This window comes from Leuciscus leuciscus (genome assembly GCF_965113295.1).
Source record: "Leuciscus leuciscus genome assembly, chromosome: 20".
Classification (NCBI taxonomy): domain Eukaryota; kingdom Metazoa; phylum Chordata; class Actinopteri; order Cypriniformes; family Leuciscidae; genus Leuciscus; species Leuciscus leuciscus.
The window spans coordinates 35,000,221-35,027,770 of NC_138744.1; the positions used below are offsets into that span (position 1 = coordinate 35,000,221).

The window sequence follows — 27,550 nt, forward strand, 5'->3', positions numbered from 1 at the left end:
TGTGGAAATGAGACATGATTGCTTAGTTTTAATAGGTTTTTAGCTACAACATTACTTACAGCTATATGACATTTTCTTAAATAGTTTATATTTTGCAAATATTTTACACCGGACCAAATTCTTAATAAATAAAAGGTTTTCAAAAAAAAAAATATTTCTTCTTGCTTGACTTTATTTATATATGTGTGACCTTGAAGTAATCCAAAAGTAATCAGATTACATTACTTTCATATTGTGGTACTTGGATTACGTTACTGAATACTTTTTTCATGAAGTAATTTGTAACTGTAACGGAATACATTTTTAAAGTAACCCTCCCAAGCCTGTATACTATATAATAATAATAATAATAATGTATAAACATAAGTATATCTTTCAGCACTTCTTCCAGATAACTAAAGTGCATTAAGTACAAAATTAGTAGTTCCAATTTAACAGACTTTAAGTATTTAGCATATACCAAAAGTACAATTGCAGGGTATTTATATTAAGTACATAAATATGTAAATGTATTTGTAGTTTACGTAGCATAAAATAAAATGTACATTTTAGTATATTTATTTTTCACTAGGAAATAAAATATCAAAAGCACATAAATTACGAAAACTAATAACGAATCTAATTCAAAATACGAATAAATACTATATAATAAAGAATACTAAAATGACACAGAAACCATCAAGCTGAATAAGATTAACCTAACATTTACCTTTATTCATTAAGCAGTCACTATCCAAAGCGTCTTAGAAATGAGGAAGCTTTGGGTCGCAATACTTGTTTTTAAATTAAGCACGCAAAAGTTTTGTGCATGAATTGCAATGAATCTCTCAGTTCGGCCAACTCAAAGTCACATAATCAAACATCTCAGAAAATCAGCCAGCAAGTGCTTTGAGGTCAAGAGGAAACACATTATGCATCCGTCACATAACACGGATGAGCAGCGTCAAGATCTCTATAGTTTAATGAAGCGTTCGCTTTGCACCTGCTGCCACCCAGGATTCAGCATTCACTGCCTCTAATTATCCGCCTAGTCAAAGTGCAGTGTTAATTTGGCCCGCTGGCTCAGTGTGTAAAGCCAACGCAACTTTAAGGCCTGCGGTCGAGAGTAAAACTACAAACGCAGGAGCGCAGGACCCCCGCAGGGCCAGTCTTAATGAGCCGAGCTGCGAGCAGTGTGTGGGACGAAGGTCAACTCTCACCCGCTCCACGGCGTAGGTGAGGGACTCTCTGCCCCGCGGATCCGGTTCAGTCCAGCTCAGCACAGCGTAGGTGTCGCTCAGCTCACACACTCGCACATCAGTGGGGGGGAACGGCACTCGGATGCGACCTGCAGGAGGCAGAGGAGAAACTGAGAACACTGGCAACATGAGCAGGAGAGCGAGGGCCTGATGGAGGACGGGTAAAGGGTTGGTCACGGCTATATAAAGATATCTGTTTTTCACTAAATATAAATATTGGTTAGAACAACACTTTGAAATGTGTCATAGCAACACAATGTCTGTTTAAGGACATTTAGTATTTGACCTGTAATATATATATATTTTTTGCGTTTAGTGAAAGAAAAATGGCAGTATTCCTTATGCGTCCAGTATGCACGCACGCACAAAATCAAACAAAGAAACAAACAGAAACACACACACACACACACACGCACGCACGCACGCACGCACAGACACACACACACACACACACACACACACACACACACACACACACACACACACACACACACACACAACACACACACGCACATTGACGCAACACACTCACATACACAACACTCATACACACCACACACATACACACAAACACACACACAAAGAAACACACACACAAAGAAACACACGCGCGCACACACGCAACACACTCATATACACAACACATACACAACACTCCATACACACCACACACATACACACAAACACACACTCAAAGAAACACACGCGCACACACATACAACACTCACATGCACACACAGACACACACACACACACGCAACACACTCATATACACAACACATACACACCACACACACACACACACACACACACACACACACACACACACACACACACACACACACAGCAGTGCTCAGTAAAACCGCTAATTCTTTAAAAAGAACCGGTTCAAATGGGCTCTTAACGGCACATCATCATGGCCCATGAGTCCCTGGTGTTGCCATGGCAGTTAGCAGCTCGGCTTCAGAGACATATCATCATCGTTTTAAGGCTGAATGCTTATAAAACTGCCCAAGTCTTTATGGGTATTGCCATACTGGGGAGCGCAGAACACCTGTGAATGCATTATATCAGATCTGCCCTCTGAAACAGAGCAAATTCATCATCATAACTGTCTGAGCTATAAATTTTTTAGGACGGTTAATTCATGAAAAAGAAATACGTCTCAAAAGAGACAGCGGGAGCAACAAATCAACGGTTTAAAAGGGTGAATCTCATGAATCCTGTCAAGATCATGTCCAGGCCATATTTTCCCTAAAAATAATAAAAAACCTGAAATATTAAATAACTAAAAGAAAATGAAGTGATGCATCCTGCAGGGTTATCATCGTTAGCTAAATCTAAAACCAAAACCATAACCTCTTTGTTATTTGAGATCATTTAAATTTTAACTGAAATAAAATGTATATTAAAAAAATAAACTTATCTTTTATTTCAGCTGGTTGCCAAGGCAACTTTTCAAATTTTTGTTTAGTTTAACTTGAAGTACTAAAATAACTAAAACTGAAATAAATTTTTTTTGATTAAATTACTAAACTAAAATTAAAATAAACAAATGCTATAAATATTTTAAATATTAATAGTACAGCTATAGCGGCACATCAATGATGATATAATAGCACCATTATAATTTTTTATTATTTAAATTATTTTTAATTCTCACTCTTCTTAATGGTGAATCTTAGATTCTCAATACTCTCTTTATTTTTGTTATTTATATACTTCCATGTTACATAAATACTTTACAAGTTATATATATATATATATATATATATATATATATATATATATATATATATATATATATATATTATTACTTTTGAAATACATTCATGATATTTTGTTTAATTGTCATAAACAATGTCACTCCTTATGGTTCTTAAATATTTTCATGTAACACTTTATTTTGAGGTGATGTAGTTACACATTACTACATGTATTTACTAAAGTACAACAGTAACAGTAACAACAGTAAATTTAGCATAATAATAAGTAACTAACCCTAAACCCTAACACTGCCTATAACTCTATAGTAAGTACATAGTTAAGTAATATTACTCAGTACCTATTTAAGTAAGTACAATGTGACTATGCCACCTTAAAATAAAGTTATCTTTTATCTTTTGATTTTAGCATGAAATATGCCCCAGAAGTGTCAACCCTTCACTGTGCCTTTTGACTTCCCAGACTTGATGCAATGAAACGACACATGATAAAGGCTATCTGAGGATCCCTGTACAGTAAACCTGAGTTTTCTCCTGCTGTGAGTGTAGAACTTTTTCTTGTTATCTCTTTAAGCGACTGCATCGGTTGAAATCATGAGCGTTGTGATCTACTCACCCTCCAGCTGGTCCTTAGTGATCACAATCTCTCTCCCGCGCTCCACCTTCACCACTGAAGAAGAGAGAGATGAGGAGGAGCTCAGAGATAAAGTAAACACATGATCTGCAGGCTTCATTTAGACGTTCTTACCCGTAGTCCTGCTGGGCTCCAGGGGGTCAGAGGTCATGATGGGGTCAGTGGGTTTAGACGGGCGTCCCACTCCTGCCTGGTTGACTGCGCACACTCGGAACTGGTACATTGTGTTTTCCTTCAGTCCCATTACGGGATACTGACACTCCCTCTGGATGACGTCATTACAGCGCTCCCACTTCCCAACACCGATGTCACACCTGCATGAAAGAAATGTGGATGTGAGCATGTCAAAATATTAATTTCTGAACTTTGCAGCTTTATTCGTAGTGGCTGTTGCCATGGAAATCAATCAGAACACCTTTTGCAATCATTTAGCAACGCCATAGGAACAACCCATGAAAACCTTAGAGCCTCAGAACACCTTAGTATCCACATAGCAACACCCTTGCAACCACACAAAACACCATAGCAACAGCATAGCAATGCATTAAAACCACTCAGAACTATCCATCCATCTAGCAAGCACTCAGAACACCCTAGCAACAGCAATGCATAAAAAACGATTAGAACTTTGCAATCCCCTAGCAACACCCTCACCCTCACCACAACCAGTCAGAGAACATAGCTTAAGGCTGATTTATACTTCTGCGTCAGACCTACGCAGGCCCCACCCGAGGGAGGAGGTTCTCCCCCAGACCAATCACAGTGCTTGCGGTAGAATTGACGCGTTGTTACATTTTTGGAGAGGTGCACAAGGGTACGTGTGCTGAACACAGCCTACGACGTAGGTACGGCGTGAGTTTGCCGCAGAAGTATAAATTGGGCTTTAGCAACAGCATAGCAACGCACTAAAGTCACTAAGAACTTTGCATCCCCCTAGCAACACACTAGCAACCACTCAGAACACCCTAGCAAAAGAAATATCAATGCATTAAAAATAACTCAGAACTTTACATCCTCCCTAGCAACAACTTAGAACCCCCTCGCAACAGCAATACATAAAAAACTATTAGAACTTTGCAATCCCCTAGCAACACCCTCACCCTCACCACAACCAGTCAGAGAACATAGCTTAAGGCTGATTTATACTTCTGCGTCAGACCTACGCAGGCCCCACCCGAGGGAGGAGGTTCTCCCCCAGACCAATCACAGTGCTTGCGGTAGAATTGACGCGTTGTTACATTTTTGGAGAGGTGCACAAGGGTACGTGTGCTGAACACAGCCTACGACGTAGGTACGGCGTGAGTTTGCCGCAGAAGTATAAATTGGGCTTTAGTAACAGCATAGCAACGCACTAAAGTCACTAAGAACTTTGCATCCCCCTAGCAACACACTAGCAACCACTCAGAACACCCTAGCAAAAGAAATATCAATGCATTAAAAATAACTCAGAACTTTACATCCTCCCTAGCAACAACTTAGAACCCCCTCGCAACAGCAATACATAAAAAACTATTAGAACTTTGCAATCCCCTAGCAACACCCTCACCCTCACCACAACCAGTCAGAGAACATAGCTTAAGGCTGATTTATACTTCTGCGTCAGACCTACGCAGGCCCCACCCGAGGGAGGAGGTTCTCCCCCAGACCAATCACAGTGCTTGCGGTAGAATTGACGCGTTGTTAAATTTTTGGAGAGGTGCACAAGGGTATGTGTGCTGAACACAGCCTACGACGTAGGTACGGCGTGAGTTTGCCGCAGAAGTATAAATTGGGCTTTAGTAACAGCATAGCAACGCACTAAAGTCACTAAGAACTTTGCATCCCCCTAGCAACACACTAGCAACCACTCAGAACACCCTAGCAAAAGAAATATCAATGCATTAAAAATAACTCAGAACTTTACATCCTCCCTAGCAACAACTTAGAACCCCCTCGCAACAGCAATACATAAAAAACTCAGAACTTTTCAATCCCCCTGCAATGCCCTAGTAACCACTCAGAACCCCCTAGCAATAGCAAATCAATGCATTAAAAACCACTTTGCATCTACCTAGCAACACCCTGGTAACCAATCAGAACACCCTAGAAACAGAATAGAAATGCATTAAAAATAACTCAGAATTTGCACCACCCTAGCAACCCCTCAGAAACCCTTAGCAACAGCAATTCATCAAAATATCAAGTATTTTGCATCCCCCTAGCAACCACTCAGAACACCCTAGCAACAGCAATGCATAAACATCAATCAGAATTTTGCAATCCCATTGCAACACCCTAGTAACCACTCAGAACTCCCTAGTAACAGCATAGCAATACATTAAAACCACCCAGAACTTTGCATTCCCATAGCAACACCATAGTAACCACTCAGAACACCCTAGCAACAGCATTGAAGTGTGTTAAAAAACACTAAGAACTTTGCATCCCTCTAATAACACCCTAGCAACCACTCAGAACACCCTCTTATTCAATAAAGCAATTACACCAATTAATAAGACATTGTGAAATGCAGTAAAAAACGGAAACATTTTCATTGGTGGTCTCAGGCTTTTTGGACCCCATCAGCAGTCATAATAACATACAATTATCTATAACAACTAAACAAAAACCAGCAGAACATTAGAGTAAAGCAGCATGTTGCTAGGAGACAGGAAAGTTAGGCACTTGTACTCTCTCCTTTTTCAAGTTTTATCCCTAAAGAAACAGCTAGAAGCTGCTCTGATCTCTCTGAAGACGAGCAGAAGAAGATCATGGATCATGCTTCACCTCTCTATGAAGTAACCCTGAACAGCAGCAGCTCCGTCTGCACTGGGAGGCATCCACGAGAGGAAGACATAATCTCGGTTCACATCAGAGCTCTCCAGCTGTAGAGGAGAACCAGGAGCACCGACCACAACTGCGGATCCATCTACACACACAGAGAAGAGGACGAGAAATCATACGTGACATCAGTTTAATAACTTCTCCTAGAGTGCATTAAGCTTGAGATAAGACGCTTTTCAGAAACAATGTCTCAAACTGCACTCGGATTTGTCAAGATACCAAAGTTTGCTACCAAAAGTCTGAGATCTCAGTACGAACTCAAACTCTTCCAAGATCAATGCATCAAGGCATCTCATTCATCAGTGTTATTTTGGTATTATTTATATTATTAGGGCTGTCAAATCGATTCATCGCGATTAATTGCATCTAACATAAATGTTTGTGAATATATATGTGTGTATATACAGTATAGACACACGCACACACACACTTAATAAAACTGTCATTAGTGTCTGTTTTTATTACCCGCATTATTTCAACTTAGTTTTAAAATAATTGTTTAACAGAGGAATTTGTGGTGAAAAAACTACATTACCCATGATGCTGTACAGAAAATTCGACCAATCAGAGAGTTGAAACCATAGACAGTATAAGAAGGTTGAAACAAGCAAAGTGCTCCAAAATAGCTCTTTAGCTCCGCCCAGTGCCATAGAGAGAGAGAGTTGCGACACTCCCATAGACCTCCGTTGTAAATAATGGCGGCGCTTTTAACCGCCTACTTCCGGGATATGAAGATCGGAATAGTTCCAAACACTGTCATGTGGGCGTTGGACACCATTCACTTACATTGCTGCGCGTCGAGTTGTTCCAGAGTTAAGTTGCCGAAATATCGACCTCTTTTGAATTGTCAACTGTCTATATTGTATCAGAGGCCCTTTGCGATGCTTATACTGGTCTTCATTTGTACATGCACAGCGTAATTATTTATATTTTATGTTGGTTGTTTCAACCAATTTTCAAGCACTGCCTGCTAGCTAACGTTAGTTAGCTAGCGCGACTTCGTCAGCTAAGAGTTCGGTAATGAATCGCTACCACCTTTATAGCAACTTTTATTTAATTAAATTTTTTGGGATATACTAACTTTTCATTATGTTATTATTGTCTTGAGTGAAGCGGCTTGTGAGAACAATGCTGGACCTTTAGGATTGTTATGGCCATCACCAGTCCTGTCTGTTTCATGGATCACCTGCCCCTGGTTTTTGTTTTTCTTGTTCACACACACAAGCACACATTTTTGTTGTCTGTCATTGTTTAATAAAAAATATTTTATTTAAAAACCTTCATTTGTATCAGCCATGCTTAAATTCGTTTTTAATCTGTTATAGTTTTGATAATGTGTATGGCCTTAATCTTAAAATAATATTCTTAGTCTTAACATGATCATGTTTCACGTTGTGGTCCTGGGGGTGGCCACTTTCATCAGAAGAAGTGAGCTAGCTTCTAAGCGAATTCTGAACGGACCGCCACGGCAGACCTCTTGCGTGATCATGAAGGTAGGCTAATGGCTGAATCAAAATTTATAAGCAAAATCACGGGAATCAATAGCCTAATACAGCCCAGTTGTGCTAAAATAAATATCATGAGACGTCCATCAACAGATGAATGATATGGAAAAGTTAAGTTAGAGCCGCTAAAGCCAGTGCTACTACCCATGCGAACATGAACACTAAGCTTTTCCCTCCAAAAATATAGCCTAAAACTTATCTCCAAATGCAAAACTGACATTAACAAAATGCAATAATGCAATAACAGCTGAAAAAGTACTTGGGTGTGTGTTTTATTTTATTTTTACCGTTCAATAATGCAATCGCTGCTGTCTGTCCCATAGAAGAACATGACAGCCAGCGTACGTTTTGGAACTATTGGGGCTTACATGAACCACGTGACAGCCATAGCGGCGACATCAAAGAGTGTCGCAACTCTCTCTCTCTATGGCTCTGGCTCCGCCCACCTCCATGAAGCATTGCGAATGATGTGATTGAGACAGTCTCTCTAAGCTCTCACTATAATTAAATGGGTGGTTGATTATGAATTCACTTTTTTAATTTTAGTTAGTGTGTAATGTTGCTGTTTGAGCATAAACAACATCTGCAAAGTTACAACGCTCAAAGTTCAAAGCAAAGGGAGATATTTGCTTTTAAAGAAATAGTTTTTTAAGGACTACAACAAACGGCTGGAAGGAACTACACAACATTCCTCCCGGGTTAGTGACATCACTTACCATAACATTTACATAAACCCCGCCCCCGGGAATGCGATTTATAGATTATCAATATCAAGACAGAATATGCTAATCAATGACTAGAAGATAACTACACATAAGCTACATACATCAACTAACCATTCAGAAACGTCCTGTTGCTTCTACATGTTGTCACTTCTTCTTGAGTCTCTCCATCTTTCTGACTTCGGGTTGAACATAAAAGGCTAAAAGTTTTTGAAATTTTCAGTGCATGTCTGTGTGAGGTAAAAGAACAAGACGTCTTGAAGCTCCGCCCACTGTGCCGGGAGCAGCTCATTTGCATTTAAAGGGACAGACACAAAAACGGTGCGTTTTCACTCACCCTCAAAAAGTGACAATTTTAACATGCTATATAAAAATATCTGTGGGGTATTTTGAGCTAAAACTTCACAAACACACTCTGGGGACATCATAGACTTATTTTACATCTTGTAAAAAAAATCTTGTAAATATTTCAATATATATGCATATTTTGCATTAAATTTAAAATGTGTAGTATTATATTTATCTATCATTTTTAATTCTTCATGGGATTGTAGTTCTTTCCCTCATTAAAGAATTTAAGTTCACAGTCTTGTACCTTTGTAATTTTGTCTGATTTTCAAATACTTTTTTGCTTCATATCAAAGTTTGCAATGTTATGATTCACCCTGTAGCTGATTGGCTTGGTTCATGTCTTATAAAGCTTTGAATTAAGTTAAATTTACTTTAGCAAGTTTCTAGGACGGCTGCGGGGTTTCTCTCACTCTTATTTGTTTAATCGCCACAAACAAGGATGAAGCAGACTCATAACAGTAACCTCCGGCTCCTTCCTGTTACCTGGCAGATTTGTAATGCAAATTTTTCCTCTGAGATTAAGCGAGGATGTGGAGTGAAGCTCGCTTTCTAATTACTACACTGCAGGCTTACGGAGTGGCCCAATTCCTTTAATGAGACAGGAAATTCAATTCCCGTCCTCTTCTTGATTTAAAGGACTTACGCTGACAGGGGAACTCTGCTCGGGAAAGAAAATCATGGATTCACGAGAATTATGTCTCTGATGAGTTCAAGTTTTACATTTCTTAATTAGGACAGACAGGAGGCAATTCTAACACACACAATGTTTTTAATCACAGATAATCTGGAGAGATGACACGCAAAAAAACACACACTGCACGATTCTGGATAAATTGAGAATCATGATTTTTGTTTCAAATAGAAATCTCGATTCTCTGATTCTGAACAGACAACTAAATAAAATAGCATGTATATTACTAGAGGTTCTGTCGAAATATTAACTGCTGCAATTTATTTTATTGTAATAAATGTTAATTAATATAATTATTTTTCATTTTTTTAATGAATGATTCGACTCACTCAAATCAGCGTTTTGGCTTGCATTCGACTCACTCGAATTAGCATTTTTGAACGATTCTCTTGAATGAATGATTCAATGACTCACTCATAAAGATTTCACTTGTTTCATTACTGGATGAATCAGCGTTTTGGAACGATTCTCTTGAATGAATGATTTAGTGACTCACTCATAAAGACTTCAATTGTTTCATTACTGGATAAATCAGCGTTTTGGAACGATTCTCTTGAATGAATGATTTAGTGACTCACTCATAAAGACTTCAATTGTTTCATTACTGGATAAATCAGCGTTTTTGAACAATTCTCTTGAATGACTGATTCATTGACTCACTCATAAAGACTTCACTTGTTTCATTACTGGATAAATCAGCGTTTTTGAACGATTATCTTGAATGAATGATTTAATGACTCACTCATAAAGACTTCACTTGTTTCATTACTGGATGAATCAGCGTTTTTGAAAGATTTTTTTGAATGAATGATTTAATGACTCACTCATAAAGACTTCACTTGTTTCATTACTGGATGAATCAGCGTTTTTGAACGATTCTCTTGAATGAATGATTTAATGACTCACTCATAAAGACTTCACTTGTTTCATTACTGGATGAATCAGCGTTTTTGAACGATTCTCTTGAATGAATGATTTAATGACTCACTCATAAAGACTTCACTTGTTTCATTACTGGATAAATCAGCATTTTTGAACGATACTCTTGAATTAATGATTCAATGACTCACTCATAAAGACTTCACTTGTTTCATTACTGAACAAATCAGCGTTTTTGAACGATACTCTTGAATGAATGATTTAATGACTCACTCACAAAGACTTCACTTGTTTCATTACTGGATGAATCAGCGTTTTTGAACGATTCTCTTGAATGAATGATTTAATGACTCACTCACAAAGACTTCACTTGTTTCATTACTGGATAAATCAGCGTTTTTGAACGATTCTCTTGAATTAATGATTTAATGACTCACTCATAAAGACTTCACTTGTTTCATTACTGGATGAATCAGCGTTTTTGAACGATTCTCTTGAATGAATGATTTAATGACTCACTCATAAAGACTTCACTTGTTTCATTACTGGATGAATCAGAATTTTTGAACGATACTCTTGAATGAATGATTTAATGACTCACTCACAAAGACTTGACTTGTTTCATTACTGGATAAATCAGCGTTTTTGAACGATTCTCTTGAATGAATGATTTAATGACTCACTCATAAAGACTTCACTTGTTTCATTACTGGATGAATCAGCGTTTTTGAACGATTCTCTTGAATGAATGATTTAATGACTCACTCATAAAGACTTCACTTGTTTCATTACTGGATGAATCAGCGTTTTTGAACGATTCTCTTGAATTAATGATTCATTGACTCACTCATAAAGACTTCACTTGTTTCATTACTGGATGAATCAGCGTTTTTGAACGATTCTCTTGAATTAATGATTCATTGACTCACTCATAAAGACTTCACTTGTTTCATTACTGAATAAATCAGCGTTTTTGAACGATTCTCTTGAATTAATGGTTCAATGACAAATTGACATTTTTAATGGTCACTTGCCGCCAGCTACTGGTGTAACGATGTAACAATACAATCGTTATTTGAAGCGTCAAGTTACTTTCAACGAATTTTTGGAATAAGATCGCGTGGATGTTTGATTCGAAATCGCGAACTCAGCTCTAAGTCGAGCGCTTTCTCGCTCCGCCTGAGAGCAAAAGACAAACAAAACTGATTTTGTCATGCATGTGAAAGTGATTTTTGATTGTAAATACTAGTTTGTAACACTAGTTATGAAATATAAATCGCAATACGCTTTAAGGTGACGGATACCGTTTTTACCAGATTTTAACTTTTAAATGAACATTCGGTAACACTTTATTTTACAGTGTCCTTGTTACATATGTTACATGTACTTACCATAGAAATAACAGTAAATTATGCATAATTACATTCAACTAACCCTCAACCAAATCCTAACCCTACCCTAACCCAATAGTAAGTATATGTAGTTGCTTATTATTACTCAGTGCTTAAATATATAATTACACTGTAACAATGACACCTTAAAATAAAGTGTAACCCACCATTCTAATGATTTACAGGATCTGACCTTTGACATAGACGAAGGCGCTGTGCTCGACGGACCCGTCCCAGGTGCGCAGGCGGACGGTGTACAGGCCCTCGTGTTCCTTGTGCACACGCTTCAGGCTGAGACTGGCAGATCGCAGGCCCGTCTGGAGCTCCACACGACTCGACTCACGCACGACCACCCCTAATCACACAGGAATCACTTTGAACAAAAGCATCTGCTAAAAGTACATTGTTCATTGGATAACAGGTTAAAATGCCTGAACGTCTGTGCATTAGATATGGAATATGAAGTGAAGCGTCTCACCGTCTCTGTACCAGGTCACGTCTTGTTGGAACGGCAGTAAAGCTGAGGTGAAGCTGCACTGGAGAAGCAAGCTTTCACCCTCTTTCACAAATGTTGGAGGAAAGGTTGAGTCCAGCTGAGCATCTGGCTCTGGAACTGGGACTGGGACTATAGGACGAGAAAAAAACAGGAAAAGAGGAAGTATGTTGAGCGTGTGAACGCAATGGCCAACCAGAGATGTTTAAGAATCCGCTCAACAGCGACAGCTTTCAGTACCGACTTGGTACCAAAGTCACTACTTTTGACAACACTATTTACAGCATTAGAAATTCAAACTATCGGTATTAGTATCGGTATCGGCAGATATCATCCTGAATAATCAGCTATCGGTACCCTGGTAATCCAGAGTTCTCGCGAGAGCACAAGTTGAATTTTCTCAGCGAGTTACTCTGGCGTCGTTAAATATGCCCCTCGATCTGAGCTGCACCAATCACATCGGGTTATCTGATATAGGTGGGCCAGAGGCGAGATGACGACAGCGCTGTGACGTCGAAGTCATTAGTAAACATTGGAAGATGGCTATGGATGAACACCAGTTGTTTGAAACGGCTTTGGCCACTACAATGAACGAGTTAGACTTGGCTTTTTATCAAAAACAGGAACAGAAGACGCCGCTCGAATCGTTCCTTTGCAAGAAGAACGTTTTTGCTGTTTCGCCGACCGGATACGGTAAGAGTCTAATCTACCAGTTAGCTCCACTGGTAGCTAAGCGTATGGGGTTCATTGTTGTGATTGGTCGTAATGTTATCCAGTTGCGTGCAGTGAGATTTTCAAATGCATGCTTAGTGCCGCCCCTCGAGCTGGACGATTTTCATTAGTCGACGCCAGACCATTAATCTTTCAGATTTAGGTCTGGATTTCCAGGCTAAGCTATCGGTATCTGCGAAGAAATTTAGTATCGTGCATTACTAGTATACATCGTTGAATCCTTTTCCTTGAATTTCCAACCCGATCTCACAGCAATTCGTACGTATTTTACGAGGTAGCTAATGCATATGAATTCATATGACCTCACTTGTTTGCTAAATTGTACATACGAGTTGCCCAATTCGTACGAATTCTTACGAATGACCTACCCCTGACCCCGCCCCTAAACCTACCCATCACTGGGGTTTAGACAAATCATACGAATTAGCCAGCTCGTACTCACTCGTACGAATTGGTCGTGAGATAGCGTTGGTATTTCCAATCAAAATCACCATTCCATTTCTCTGATATAAAGCTGCTTACACAGTGAAATTAGATTTTGTCCACACTGTTCACTTCACCTTCACTCAGAAGGGAAAAAAAAAGTCTTGCTTGACTAGTTTCTACAGGAATCAAGTCGTTAATGTTTCAATCCACTCACTTTTAATTACATTTGAGGAGTGACAGGCAGTAAGTAGCTTTTGTTCGTGTTCTTCTTGCCTTCAGCAGGCGGTGAAAATGAATGCAAGACGGGACTCAATTAAGGCATATGTTGTACAAGCGGGAGAAACCACAGAAGTGTTATTGAAAAAAAAAAAATTTCATTTTCCTTCGAGTTTCCATTCCTGGCAAATAGCACCGAAAACCATCCCAAGGACGAGGACAAATATTAGTGTAATGAGACAAATGCCACAGCCCAGCGCAGGGGACGTCACAGAGGGCCGATGTGACAACGTTTGAGAAGCCACGCTATTTGTTTAGCTAGGAATTGAAGCGAGATGGAATTGGAAGTGATGTGTGCCGCTGTAATTCGACAACACAATTCCAGACGCTTGCAAATGAATAGTGATGTTCTCTCATATCTGCAGAAGGGCTGTAATGGGCATTCAGATTTGTTTGAAAATGCTGTTGCTATATTGGATGGACTGGAGCAATGGAGTCGTTTTTGCTGCCCAAAGTGTGTCTGCATGCAAAACTCAACGCCACAATGCTGGGGTTGCTAGGTTCAATATATCAATATACAATATATATGTCAATATATAAAATTCTCAAGCATGCATCTTATAATTTTTTAATGATTTTGTCTCAGCAAGGCTGCATTTATTTGATCAAAAATACAGTAAAAAAAAGTAATATTGAGAAATATTATTACACTTTAAAATAATTGAATATGTTTTAAAATGTAATTTATTCCTGTGATCAAAGCTGAATTTTCAGCATCATTACTCCAGTCTTCAGTGTCACATGATCCTTCCGAAATCATTCTAATATGATGGTTTGCTGCTCAGGAAATTATTATTATCAATATTGATACTTGTGCTGCTTCATATATTTGTGGAAACCATGATATAATTTTTCAGGATTCTTAGAAAGTTCAAAAGAACAACATTTATTTGAAAAAGAAATCGTTGTAATATTATAAATGTCTTTACTGTCCCGTTTGATCAATTTAATAAACAGCAGTGCACATGAATACACAAAACTTAACGTTGAAAAATAGATTTCTATCTGTCAATCAACTGGATATGTTTTTTTAGCGAATATTCATGAAGCTTTTTAGGATGAACTATTCCTTATTTATCTTTCAAACGCTCTCTCATTCTTCTACCACATTGAAACACATAAACTGTAAACTGTAATCACCAGTTCCTGCATATCAGTCATCATGTTTTATTCACATGTTGGTGGTTTTACACCTGTGTGACTTTCTTCAAAGTACCCAACCTGACAGCATCACTAGTTAAAGGACTCCAAAAGGCCTCACATTTGATGCATTATGAAGAGCAAAGGCACTTACTGGGAGTCCACAAGCGCTTCAGTTTTGCTTCTGCTCCTTCGTGTGCTGCAAATGGAAGAATAAAGGGTACAGAAATATTTAGCGTTGCTACACAAACATTTCATTAATGCAGCCAATAAGATTTCAACAGCTTTTAGACAGCTCTGGAGAATGACCAGAGATCATTGTGCACCTGATATAACACTAATGACTGCACTAATTGATATGTATTGTCTGCTAGCAATGGTAATAGTTTCAATTAGTTTGGGAAAATTGGTTTTTAGCACTAATCAATTAAATGGCAGCTTTGTAGACCTTAAACAAGTCAAGCAACACCTTAATAACCTGATGAACATCAACTCACAGTTCACTAGCAGTCTGGCGCAGGACGTCACTTCTCCCAGGGAACTTTTCGCTATGACCTTGTATTCTCCGGCATCTTCAGCAGAACATCTGAGAAGAAAGAAAACTAAATGGGCACGACTAAAGCACAACTAAACATAAATGTCTTATAATAATATAAAGATGTGTATCTTTCAGATAATATAACTGTTTTCTCTCTCTCTTATTTTATCACATTTTTGTTGTAATTTCAACATAACAAAAGTTGTAACAAATCAAATCCGAAAATAATGTATGGACTGAAAAGCATATGCATTTTTTATTTCAGTTTTTTAGTTTTCGTTTAGTTTAACTTAAAGTAAATTATATGACTGAAAAAAAAAAAATATATATATATATAGACATATAAAAAAAACTAGTGCTGTCGCATCTAACATAAAAGTTTGCAAATATAATATATGTGTGTGTGTGTGTGTATATATATATAAACTTTCATGTAGGCTAGATGTGATTAATTGCGATTAATTGTTTTGACAGCACACAAAAAAAAACTAAAATGACAAAAACACAACAAAATTACTAAACTTTCAACTAAATAAAAATGGAAAATATATATAATTTTTTTTTATAATATCAATAAAAACTAACACTTTACTATAAGGTTTCATTAGTTAACAAACAATTAACAATACTTCTTCAGCATGTATTAATCTTTGTAAATGTTATTCTCAGCATTAACTAATACATTTAAGATCAAAAGTTGTACCTGTAAACATTAGTTAATGCATGTGAACATAAACAAACATTTTTAATAACTAACATTAAGAAAGGTTAATAAACGTAGTAAACATATTGATCATTGTTAGTTCACTTTAGTTAATGCATTAGATAAACAAATGAGACCATATTATAAAGTGTTCCCATAAAAGCTAGAATAATAATGATACTGAAATAACATTGATTGAAGTCAATTTAATATTCAGGTTTTGAAGTTCACCTTCTGATCTCTAACACGTTGAGGCCGCACTTCTGCATCAGCTTGTAGTTCCAGGGCAGGGATCCTCGGAGAGGAACGTCATCCTTATACCTGTGGACAAGAGTCACACTCTGAGATCTGTGGAGATTTAGGCTCTTTTGTTTTCCAGACACAGGCTGGTTGAGACTCTCACCATGTGATGCTGGGAATCGGGCAGCCCTGAACCGTACAGGAGAATTTGACATCCATGCCGGTCCACAGCGTGTGCGATCTCAGCGGGACGGGGAAGTCAGGAGCCTTCATGCTCAAATCATCAATAAACTTCATGTGCACTGAAGCTTTTCTCTCGGCCTGTGTGTGAAAACGAGGAATGAAGAATAACAAACAGCTCTCAGCAATTCACTCTCTCACTCTGATGTCGTTCCAAAGCATGACAAATGAATTACATGTTTACACTTACATTTAAAACAACATTATTTTAGTATCACTGAAATACTATTACAGTTTTTATTCATATTTTGATTTAGTTTTTATTTTTAGATTTTCTAAAAATGTACATTTTAGTTAAAGTTTTAATTCCTTTGCTGTGTTTTTGTCATTTTTTTATAGCTTTATTTATTTTTTTAAATATAGATTTTTATTAACTTTTATTTCAGAGATTTACATTTTCTCACACAAAGCTTTCTATTTTCAGTTTTTTTTTGTTATTCTAGTACATCAAGCTACATTTTGCCTTGGAAATAAAAATAAAACGTTTATTTTTTTATTTATTTTTTATACTTTTTTGGTTTTTTTTATATACTTTATATTTAAACCATAAAAAAGTTAACTATACTAACCCGGTTACATTTCTGTTTCTCACACTGCAAAAAATGCTTTTCTTACTTAGTATTTTTGTCTGGTGTCCAGTCCAAATATCTACAAATTCTTAAATCAAGATGCATTTACTAGATAAGTAAAATTAGATAAGATATTATGCCTTGGAATTAATCAAAATTAAGTGAGTTTTTGCTTAAAACAAGCAACATTATCTGTCCATGGGGTAAGAAGAATAATCTTAATTCAAACAGAAAAAAAAAAAAAGAATTCTTACCCCATGGACAGATAATCTTGCTTGTTTTAAGCAAAAACTCACTTAATTTTACATTTATTTCCCCAGAAAACAAGACATAATATCTTATGGCATTTTACCACTTTAGTAAATGCATCTTGATTTAAGAATTCTTCTGATGTTTGGACTGGAAACAAGACAAAAATAATAAATGGGATAAACTTTTTCTTTAAAACTAAGCCGTGGAAGAATGCAGGTGTGTGTTCGAGGTGCAGAGCTCTTCTCTTTGGTTTGTGTCTCACTCACCTCCCGGCGCAGCGCGAATCGATCCACACGCTCACGGACAACATGCTGGTTTCTGATCACCCCGATCTCCAGTTTCTCAGCCTCGTTGCCGAACAGAGTCCACTGGTCTCTCTCACGCTGCTCGTCGCTGGACATGGTCTCTCTCAGGGCCTCCCTGAGGTCAAAGGTCAGACATTTTCTTGTTTGCAAGATGCTTATGAACCCACTGATATGAGTGGAGTGAACTAGTTATTTTAACATCATTGAGATACTGTTTTTTTTTTTTATATATATTTAGAATTATTATTTTTTATATTTTCTCTCTATATATTTATTAAAAATTGTTTTTGTTATTTTAGGAAAAAAAATGTTAAACTAAATAAAAATGAGAAATGTTGCTTTGCCAACTAGCTGAAATAAAATTTTAGTTTAAAGGGGTGGTATAATGCCCTTTTCACAAGATGTAAAATAAGTCTTTGATGTCCTCAGAGTGTGTGTGTGTGTGTGTGTGTGTGTGTGTGAAGTTTTTGCTCAAAATACCCCACAGATATTTTTATATAGCATGTTAAAATTGTCACTTTTTGAGGGTGAGCAAAAACGCACCGTTTTGTGTCTGGCCCTTTAAATGCAAATGAGCTGCTGCTCCCGGCACAGGGGGCGGAGCTCCAAGAGCTCATGTCCTTTTACCTCACACACACATGCACTGAAAATGTCAAAAACTTTCAGCCTTTTATGTTCAAACCGGATTCAGACAATGATGGAGAGACTCAAGAAGAAGTGACAACATGTAGAAGCAACAGGACGTTTCTGAATGGTTAGTTGATGAATTTATGTAGTTTATGTGTAGTTATCTTCTAGTCATTGATTAGCATATTCTGTCTTGATAATCTATAAATCGTGTTCTGGGGGCGGGGTTTATGTAAATTCTAGGGTTGGTGATGTCACTAACCCGGGAGGAATGTTGTGTAGTCTCTACCAGCCGTTTATTGTAGTCCTTAAAAAGGAATTTCTTTAAAAGCAAATATCTCCCTTTGCTTTGAACTTTGAGCGTTGTAACTCAAACAGCAACATTACACACTAACTAAAGTTAGAAAAGTGAAATCATAATCAACCACCACTTTAAATGGTCTATGTGTAGAATTCAGAAACCCTTGTTAGTAGCGACACCGGTGGCCATAATGTGAACTGCAGCCAGCGTCTCACTGCTCGTGCTCACGTAACGTACAAGAGACTGAACGTGATTCAAGGCCCTGATATACTCACGGTTGAAAACACCTTTGCAGCAGAGCAATATACTGTTAATGAACATCCCGACGCCGTCCACGCTGCTGACAGCGACGTTTAGATGAATATGTAAATATGTGCAGAACGCTTTTCTCTCAATAACAAAATGAACAACACAGATGACAGCGGTGAGAAAACAGCCGTTCAGAAAGCATCTGATCGCAGTGATGTCATGTCATGCCGACAGATGAGGTCATTAAAATTACACTCTTATGATAGTTGGATTATAAAGTGTAGAGGTATAGACTATATAGATATGAATATGTGAGACTATAGTTTGAATTAATTGCAAGGCACATTGACATTACAGTACAGAATGGCTCTTTTGGCATCATCCTGAATATTGTATAAGCATTCGTTTCATGTGTCATAGAACAGAAGAGAGGAGAGAACGAGAGCACTCGTTAATGTCACAGCCTTAGGATTTTCACATAAAAATCAATCTACACTTCATAGACAACCTAGGAAATCAGGGAAGGTCTCGTTCTTTAAAGCGTAACTCTCGGCAAAATGCAACCTAGGCTCTTTTTGTGAATCTACCCGAGGCAAACTTGCGTTTAAAAGCATAATTAGAATGGAAACGCCACTTTTAAGTTTGACCGTATTTTCGTTTTAGGTTAAAATGCCTTGTGAATGGGGCACTTTTATGATAGCATCAAAAATCACTATTTTTAACCTTTAATTAGTGTTTGGGGTCATACAGACCCCAATGGATTTTTACTTCATTTTTTTAAAGTGTTAACTTCATCTCAGGGGCATGAAACTCTGGGACTTTTCCTAAATAATCTATCTAAACATGCACAAAAAAACTGGGCTTGATTTGGTTGTTCTAAAGGTGTGTAAATTTTTTTTTACCTTTTAAGGTGTTTGGGGTCAAAATTACCCCACATTGAAAATGAATGGGAAAATGAAAAAAATGACTTTTTTTTATTTAATTTGTCAAAAAAATAAAAGTAAATCCATTATAAATCTGAAAATTTCTACATAGAAACCAAGGTCTGGTCCTAGAGCATAAATAAAAAGTAGAGCGAACTTTCTATCTCATACACACACACACACACACACACACACACACACACACACACACACACACACACACACACACACACACACACACACACACACACACACAAATGTATGTGTTTGCAACAGAGAGCATTTTTACAGAAATTGGCAAATAAAATAAACAAAACTGGCATAAATCTAAAAAAAATTACATTTAAATCAAGGTCTGGTCCTAGAGCATAAACCCAAAGTGGAACGAACTTTCTATCTCATACACACACACACACACACACACACACACACACACACACACACACACACACACACACACACACACACACACACACACACACACACACACACACACACACACACACACACACACACACACACACACACACACACACACACACACACACACACACACACACACACACACACACACACACACACACACACACACACACACACAAACACACACATGTCACATATGCAACATGGAACAAGCTTGTTGAATGAATGATTCTCTATGGCCCTCTATTGGATATCTTTGGCCATTGCACTTTAATTCCTTTCCTATAAGAAATAAAGTTTTTCAACTAACCTTTAGATGGCAGTGTTCTATCCCTAACACATAGAGCAATGTCCAGAAACTATTTATATTTAATTATGATCATCATTTAAGTGATTTTTTCTTTAAAAAATAATTTTTCATGAGCCAATTTATGGCCTAGTTATGTATTTGTGCAGTAAATAGGTAAAAAACTTCAAAATTTCCACAAAAACACAGCATAAATGGATAGTTTAGAAGTAAATAAAAAAAAAGATATATAGTTTTCCATATAAAAAAATTATATTTCCTTATGCAATTGCTCTTTAAAAGTTTGGGGTCAAAATGACCCCAAACACCTTAAGTGTTGTCCTTTTTTAACAGTGATTAACACTAAGAAGGCTCGACACAACATGAAACTGTGCTGGAAGTATCACCAGGGGCTCTACACATGAACTCCAGCATTGAGAACAGTGTTTGTGTACACAGAGTTTACTAAAAAGAAAGATTTTGAACAACTCACTGTCTCTGTGTCCGCCGGCATTATGACAGTCAAAAATAGTCGATCTCCGAATGCGAATGAACTGACTCTGAATTTTAGTATTGTTTCTTATATGAGGATCCTTTTTCAAATACAAGGTCAATATTGATTTTCACTAACGAGAAAACAATAAATTATCCGTGAATTTATATTGAACTAAGCTTTAGGAGCTTTCTATCTGTACTCTCCTCCCGGTTTCGGAGATCGACTATTTTTGAATGTCAAAATGCCGGTGGACACAGAGACAGTGAGTTGTTCAAAATCTTTCTTTTTAGTAAACTCTGTGTACACAAACACTGTTCTCAATCCTGGAGTTGATGTGTAGAGCCCCTGGTGATACTTCCAGCACAGTTTCATGTTGTGTCGAGCCTTCTTAGTGTTTTAAAAATAGTCATTTTTGATGCTATCATAGAAGTGCCCCATTCACTCTGCATTAAACCTAAAACGAAAATACGGTCAAACTTAAAAGTGGCGTTTCCATTCTAATTATGCTTTTAAAACGAAAGTTTGCCCGAGTAGATTAACAAAAAGACCCTAGGTTGCATTTTGGCGAGAGTTACTCGCTTCGTAGCAAGCTGTTAACACATTGCAAAATACAAAAAGGCGATTAATACATGAAAATTCTTACATATAGTCCCTTTAAGGTTTTTATTTGATTTTATTTCAATTCATGTTTATTTATTTCAAGTATGGAAATTTATTTAATGGTTTTAGTTAACTATAATAACCCTGGAGTGAACATAATTTTAAACCCGTTTTGTCAAAAGCACTATTAAAACTTTTTATGAAAGGTTTCAAAGCAACTAAGGATGATTTGAACGGCGTGAACTTTCCCTGAAGTCAGAATTCATTTGAAGAGGTGCACGATGCTCATGACATTTAACTGGCTGTCATGTCAGCGCTTTAGAGGAGGTCAGCAGAAACACTGGCCGAGCCTCGTGCCATGAATCCAGATGGCAGACGAGACAAACAAAAATGCCAGTTATCCTCAGGGTCGATATCAGGTGATTTAAAATGTCTCAGTGCAATTAGAAGTTGCCATTCTCCGCTTTGACACTTTGCTGTTTTGCTTTGGATGGGTTTAGTGCAGCGCCGCCAGACTGATGACTGACTCAAATGAATGCACTCATGTAGAGAGAGTCTAAGAGACTAAGCCTGAAAGAAAGAGGGACGTTTCTGACGTGAAAAACGGCATAATGGTCCAACTTATTTACACATGAATGTGAAAAGGATTAATCCAGATTTAGATGGAGAGAGGAAACTCAAGAAAGAGTCCTAGACAACGTTCCCTCTCATTTTTGCTCTTTTCTATTCAGCAGATCATTATGTAATTCTAATTAAACCTGGAAATAAACTGAAGCTTTTGGGATTTTCAACTCAAATATTCAGTGCATTATTTTGTGACCTATCTAATGTAAGTGAAAGAGTGTCATTGATCATGTGACTAGATGATCATGTTACTGCTTCCATTAGAGCTCAAGATGCTTTTGGATCCAGGAGAAAATGATCATCAGGTTTTGTTCAGTGGCATTAAAGCAGGAGAGATGCACATAAACTGTTATTTTGATTATTTTTTTTAAAAGGTATTAAATTATGAAGAAAATGCTAAATAGAAGCATTTTCAGTGGAGGTCCCTGACTTCTGAACCCCACTGTATATCATTGTTGTTATTGTTAACCAAAACTAAAACTACATTAGAAATAATTTTAAGTAATTAAAATAAAGCTTAAATCAAACATAAGAATCAGATAAAAAACTTAAACTTAAAAATGTAAAATAAAAATGAGAAATTTTGCCTTGGCAAAATAACTGAAAATAACTGAAATAAAAATAGTACTAAAATTACTAAAACTGAAAAACAAAACAAAAAATGAATTAAAGCTAGAAATTGAAGAAAAAGTACAACTTTAGGATGATAGTTAATACTGTAAATGTTGGTAATTTAGAGATTATGCATGAATTTTTTTTGTTTTGATTTGTTGTAATTTTTGTTATGTTGAGATCACAACAAAAATAAGAGAAAAAAGAGAAAATAATTGTCTGAAAATAAAATTATAAGACATCAATGTAATACAATAATAAATGAATAAATATTAATTAAAAAAGAGAAAATAATTACATTGTCTGAAAGTTATGCATCTTTATATTAATATAAAAATTAATAATAAATGAATATATACATTCATTTATGTTATTTTTTTTTTGTATTGTTTATTTACAAGATTTCTCAAGCTTATAGTTCAATCACCGGATGTGTTGATACCATCTGTTCATTTAAGTCAGACTAGCCGCTTTTCCAGACTAGTTTTCCGTCTGTACTGGAGCAACATCAGACGCACTGGTCCCAGAGCCGTGACCTGACGTGAAGATTGTGACTTTCATCCTTCTGACGAGGTGATAAAGGATTCACTTTGATTAGATCCATGGTCTTCCTTCATCTCAGTGCTGACTTTCAGTCTCATCCAGAGAGCGTTTACATATCAGAAAAGATTGCAATGTTGCGGTGTCTCGTGCTGTAAATAATAAAAACAGAGGCCAACAGCTGAACCTGTCTGGTGTCGTCTGCCAAACACCGGGAACAGGATTACACACTCAGACGAGGACTGACAACCGTATTCATCTGCCGTGTGTGTGTGAATGTGAGATACAGCAGAGAGAGAAAGCCATAGACAGACAGAGCGTGACACTACTTCATATGAGCAACAGATTCAGCAGAGATTATGAGATGAACACATCTATCCACTTGATCCCGATCTTGCTCTTCTTCTCGCTCATCTCACCTTCTCTTAAAACACAAAACTACAGTGACTCTCCTGCCTGACCTTCATTCGAACCCTGTGCTGACGGGCTTTATCACTCATCCTCGAATCATCCATCCTGCATTTGAAGCTTGATTTACTGAAGTGACCTTTTTATCCTATAACTCAAACCTTTTTTCCCAGGCTGTTCCTGGAGCCGTAACCCTCCGGCGGAAGAGGCATGACCGTGTTAATGTCTCCGTCTGAACAGGATTTTCCAGCCTGAAAACTAAAGCGGCTGCCGGCGCGCTGTGAATTGCAGGTAAACCTGTTAAGTGTGAGAGGTGAATGTAGGGGATGTGCCTTTCCCATCATGCTAAGCAGGGGGAAAGCGACAGCGCAGAAAGGACGAGAAAAACAGAAGTGTCGAAGAAAAAATCAGAGAGGTGCTTTAATTCGTTTAACACAAAACCTGGCAAGAACATGACCAGTACAGACAGACAGACAGACAGACAGACAGACAGACAGACAGACAGACAGACAGACAGACAGACAGACAGACAGACAGACAGATAGATAGACAGACAGACAGACAGACAGACAGACAGATAGATAGATAGATAGATAGACAGATAGATAGATAGATAGACACTGTAGATAGACAGATAGATAGATAGATAGATAGACACTGTAGATAGATAGATAGATAGATAGATAGATAGACACTGTAGATAGATAGATAGATAGATAGATAGACAGACACTGTAGATAGATAGACACTGTAGATAGATAGATAGATAGACACTGTAGATAGATAGACACTGTAGATAGATAGACACTGTAGATAGATAGACACTGTAGATAGATAGATAGATAGATATACTGTAGATAGATAGACACTGTAGATGTATGTATGGATGGATGGATAGATTTTAGACATTTTGCTTTTGAGTTACATTTAAATCAACATGTTTTTTGAGCATTGCAGAAACAAGAAGTTTGGGGGTAAATGTGCTTAATAATGTAAATATGTATAAAAAAATAAAAATAAAAAAAAAATCTTAATGTCATTCCAAAATATGTCTTTTGATTTTGACCAAAACAGGTTTTTGAGATGTATTCATATATTCCAGTACATCAGCTTCTTTCTTTTTGGACGTTTTTGAAATATAATACCCAGCCGTAGGCATTTAGAGCCAATAGTTTTAGGAGCCGATCGTTTTTTCCCTAAAGACTGAACTTGTGAAAAGTTTCCCCTATTCCCAAAGTGTTTTCCTGCATGATGTATTTGCATGTGTCCTATTTTTCATGGAACGAAACCCCAAACTGTGTTTATGTTTCAGTGTTTATTTTGTATGTAAATCTCCTTCTGAAAGTTTGAGAGAATCTGACGCGAGCACCGCGGATAAAACGGTTTGACATGTAAATCCTGCCTTGACCTGCCGTGTCCTGCCAGCCTCTGTGACTCCATCATATTATTTTTAAACCTTTCACATTTTCAGCAGGACAGCTGTGGCCCTCACCAAGCTTTAACAAAGCAAAGCTCCACAATGATAATGTCATCATGTCAGCATGTTTACTGAGAGGTGACCTAAAGACATCTTCACTTGCTATGAAAAGCCATGCAGTGTGTGTGTGTGTGTGTGTGTGTGTGGTTCCATATACCCTACGTTATGGGAAAAAAATGAGGAAAACTCAATTTATCATACTCAAATGATACATAAATAAAGTTTTCTGTGGTGTAGGGGATAGAAAATACAGTTTTTTTTTACAGTATAAAAATCATTATGCCTATATGTCCCTATTAAATCTGAATATCCACGGTGTGTGTGTGTGTGTGTGTTTCAGCTCTCACTGTACCATGTCCTGTGGCGCGGGAACTTGGGCTCGGTCAGGATCTCCTTGACAGACATGACGTCGCCAGGAATGATGGGATAGAATTCACTGAAGGAGGCTGTTTCATCACTGTTCAAACACAATGCAAAGATAAAAAAACAATTGCATCATGGGTGGGTGAAATATTGAACATTCACAATACATTTGCATGCACAAACGTGTACATTATATGAGACATACTCTTAATATCGAGCTAAAGCTGCCAGAAGCTGCATCACTGAGACCATGAGGTGGAGGAGAGAAGAAAGAGACAGATGGAGTGGAAGAGTTTCTGACAGAAAGCTGTTTGCACTGATGTGCTTCTGTCATTCTGTCTGTCGCATGGAAAGCTCTGCATCTGCTCCTGACAAAATTTACAACATTACAAAGACTTTTCTGCACTATTATACTCATTTACTCTATTTAGCAGCAGTGTTGAGAAACGTTACTTTTTAAAGTAATCCATTAATATTGTGTTACTCCCTAAAATAGTGTTACTTATTTACTTTATATGAAAAGTAATGTGTTATATTACTTTTGTGTTACTTTTTCTTTTCTGGGTTGGGCTTGCGTGTTTAAAAAAAAATAACAACAACAAATAAAAGTTCTATTTTTGGTGAATGTAAAAGAACTTTCACACCAAAAGTGAAAAGAATAAACCTCAGGTTATCAGTTTTTTCTGTTTCTTCATGCGATCCCAGATGGACTCGATGAGGTCAGATCCCCATGTGGAGCACACAATAAACCTAAAATATTGTTTCTAGAGATATAATCAACAACTTTAAATGAAGTTTTATATTTCTCCATTGCTTTCAACTCTATTTGCAATGTGTCATTGTATTGTGTTGTTCTTCCTCTCATTAAAGCTGATAAGTTCACAGTCTTGTGTTTTTGTCACATTTTTGTTTCAATTCAAAGTTTGTAATGTTGTGATTCTCCTCATAGTGGGTTGGTTTGATTCATGGCTTATTCTGCTTTAAAGCTACACTGTGTATTTTTTTAAGTTGATTCTTAGCAAAAAACACTTTGTTCTTTCAAAATGATATGTGCTCATTAATGTGTAATTACTTCTACCAACTAATCAAGCATTCTCGTAAGCGTAGAATCTGCCATTTAGAAAACATACGAGCGAGTCGCTCTAATGGCGGCAGCCATGTTGCGCATCAATCTTGAAAATACATTAGCCTAAGAGGGACATACCTGGAAATTCAAGCTTCGCCTTTCGCGTTTTTACACGCAGTGGCACCGTGACGAATGTGAGGGGGAGATTACTCGCGACTGCCGGCAGATTTGAAATAATACGGCCACCGTAGGAGTTAAAACGCCCTCGGAGTGGGAGGGGCTAGAAAGTAATATTCAGTTGGTACTCATATACAATTTCAAATCCTACACAGTGTAGCTTTAAGGAAGACTATGGGAAAAATACGGCGCTAAAAAAAGTTGATGGGAACTCTGGCAAATTCAACACCATTATCCAATGTCATTAATGTTACTCTATTTTCACTTTCTATATCCAAATGTAAATCCACACAGGTGTGAATGCCAGCCGTTCTCCATCTATATTGAACATCTTCGTCTTCTGTTGAGCTCTCAGAGACTTGTATCTGTCCACAGCCGTCTGTGAGGGTTTAGTGGATCAGCGCCCACAGGAGTCTTTCTATCAGTTCAGATCAGTCCTCCTGCGTAACGGCCTGATTCACTCTCCACTGCATGTTCCTTTCTCAGGTGATAGAGACAGGCTGACT

The 27,550-nt window shown here is 37.4% G+C and overlaps 1 protein-coding gene and 1 long non-coding RNA gene across 2 annotated transcripts in view; one reads left to right on the forward strand and one right to left on the reverse strand.

The window, feature by feature from the left end:
* Positions 1 to 18,821, forward strand: part of LOC309483419 — a 64,771-nt gene extending 45,950 nt beyond the window's left edge. Inside the window, exon 3 of the long non-coding RNA XR_014200553.1 lies at positions 18,399 to 18,821. This is a non-coding gene — a long non-coding RNA (uncharacterized lncRNA). The remainder of the gene's footprint in view (positions 1 to 18,398) is intronic.
* The window catches only part of myom3 (myomesin 3), a 73,470-nt gene that overhangs the window by 32,522 nt on the left and 13,398 nt on the right, over positions 1 to 27,550 (reverse strand). Inside the window, exons 3-14 of the mRNA XM_082149216.1 lie at positions 25,791 to 25,895; positions 17,834 to 17,987; positions 16,670 to 16,827; positions 16,498 to 16,587; positions 15,523 to 15,611; positions 15,180 to 15,224; positions 12,437 to 12,583; positions 12,152 to 12,313; positions 6,363 to 6,504; positions 3,711 to 3,910; positions 3,579 to 3,632; positions 1,200 to 1,327 (exon numbers count right to left, since the gene is read on the reverse strand). Coding sequence (XP_082005342.1) covers positions 1,200 to 1,327; positions 3,579 to 3,632; positions 3,711 to 3,910; positions 6,363 to 6,504; positions 12,152 to 12,313; positions 12,437 to 12,583; positions 15,180 to 15,224; positions 15,523 to 15,611; positions 16,498 to 16,587; positions 16,670 to 16,827; positions 17,834 to 17,987; positions 25,791 to 25,895 — 1,474 coding nt within the window. The remainder of the gene's footprint in view (positions 1 to 1,199; positions 1,328 to 3,578; positions 3,633 to 3,710; positions 3,911 to 6,362; positions 6,505 to 12,151; positions 12,314 to 12,436; positions 12,584 to 15,179; positions 15,225 to 15,522; positions 15,612 to 16,497; positions 16,588 to 16,669; positions 16,828 to 17,833; positions 17,988 to 25,790; positions 25,896 to 27,550) is intronic.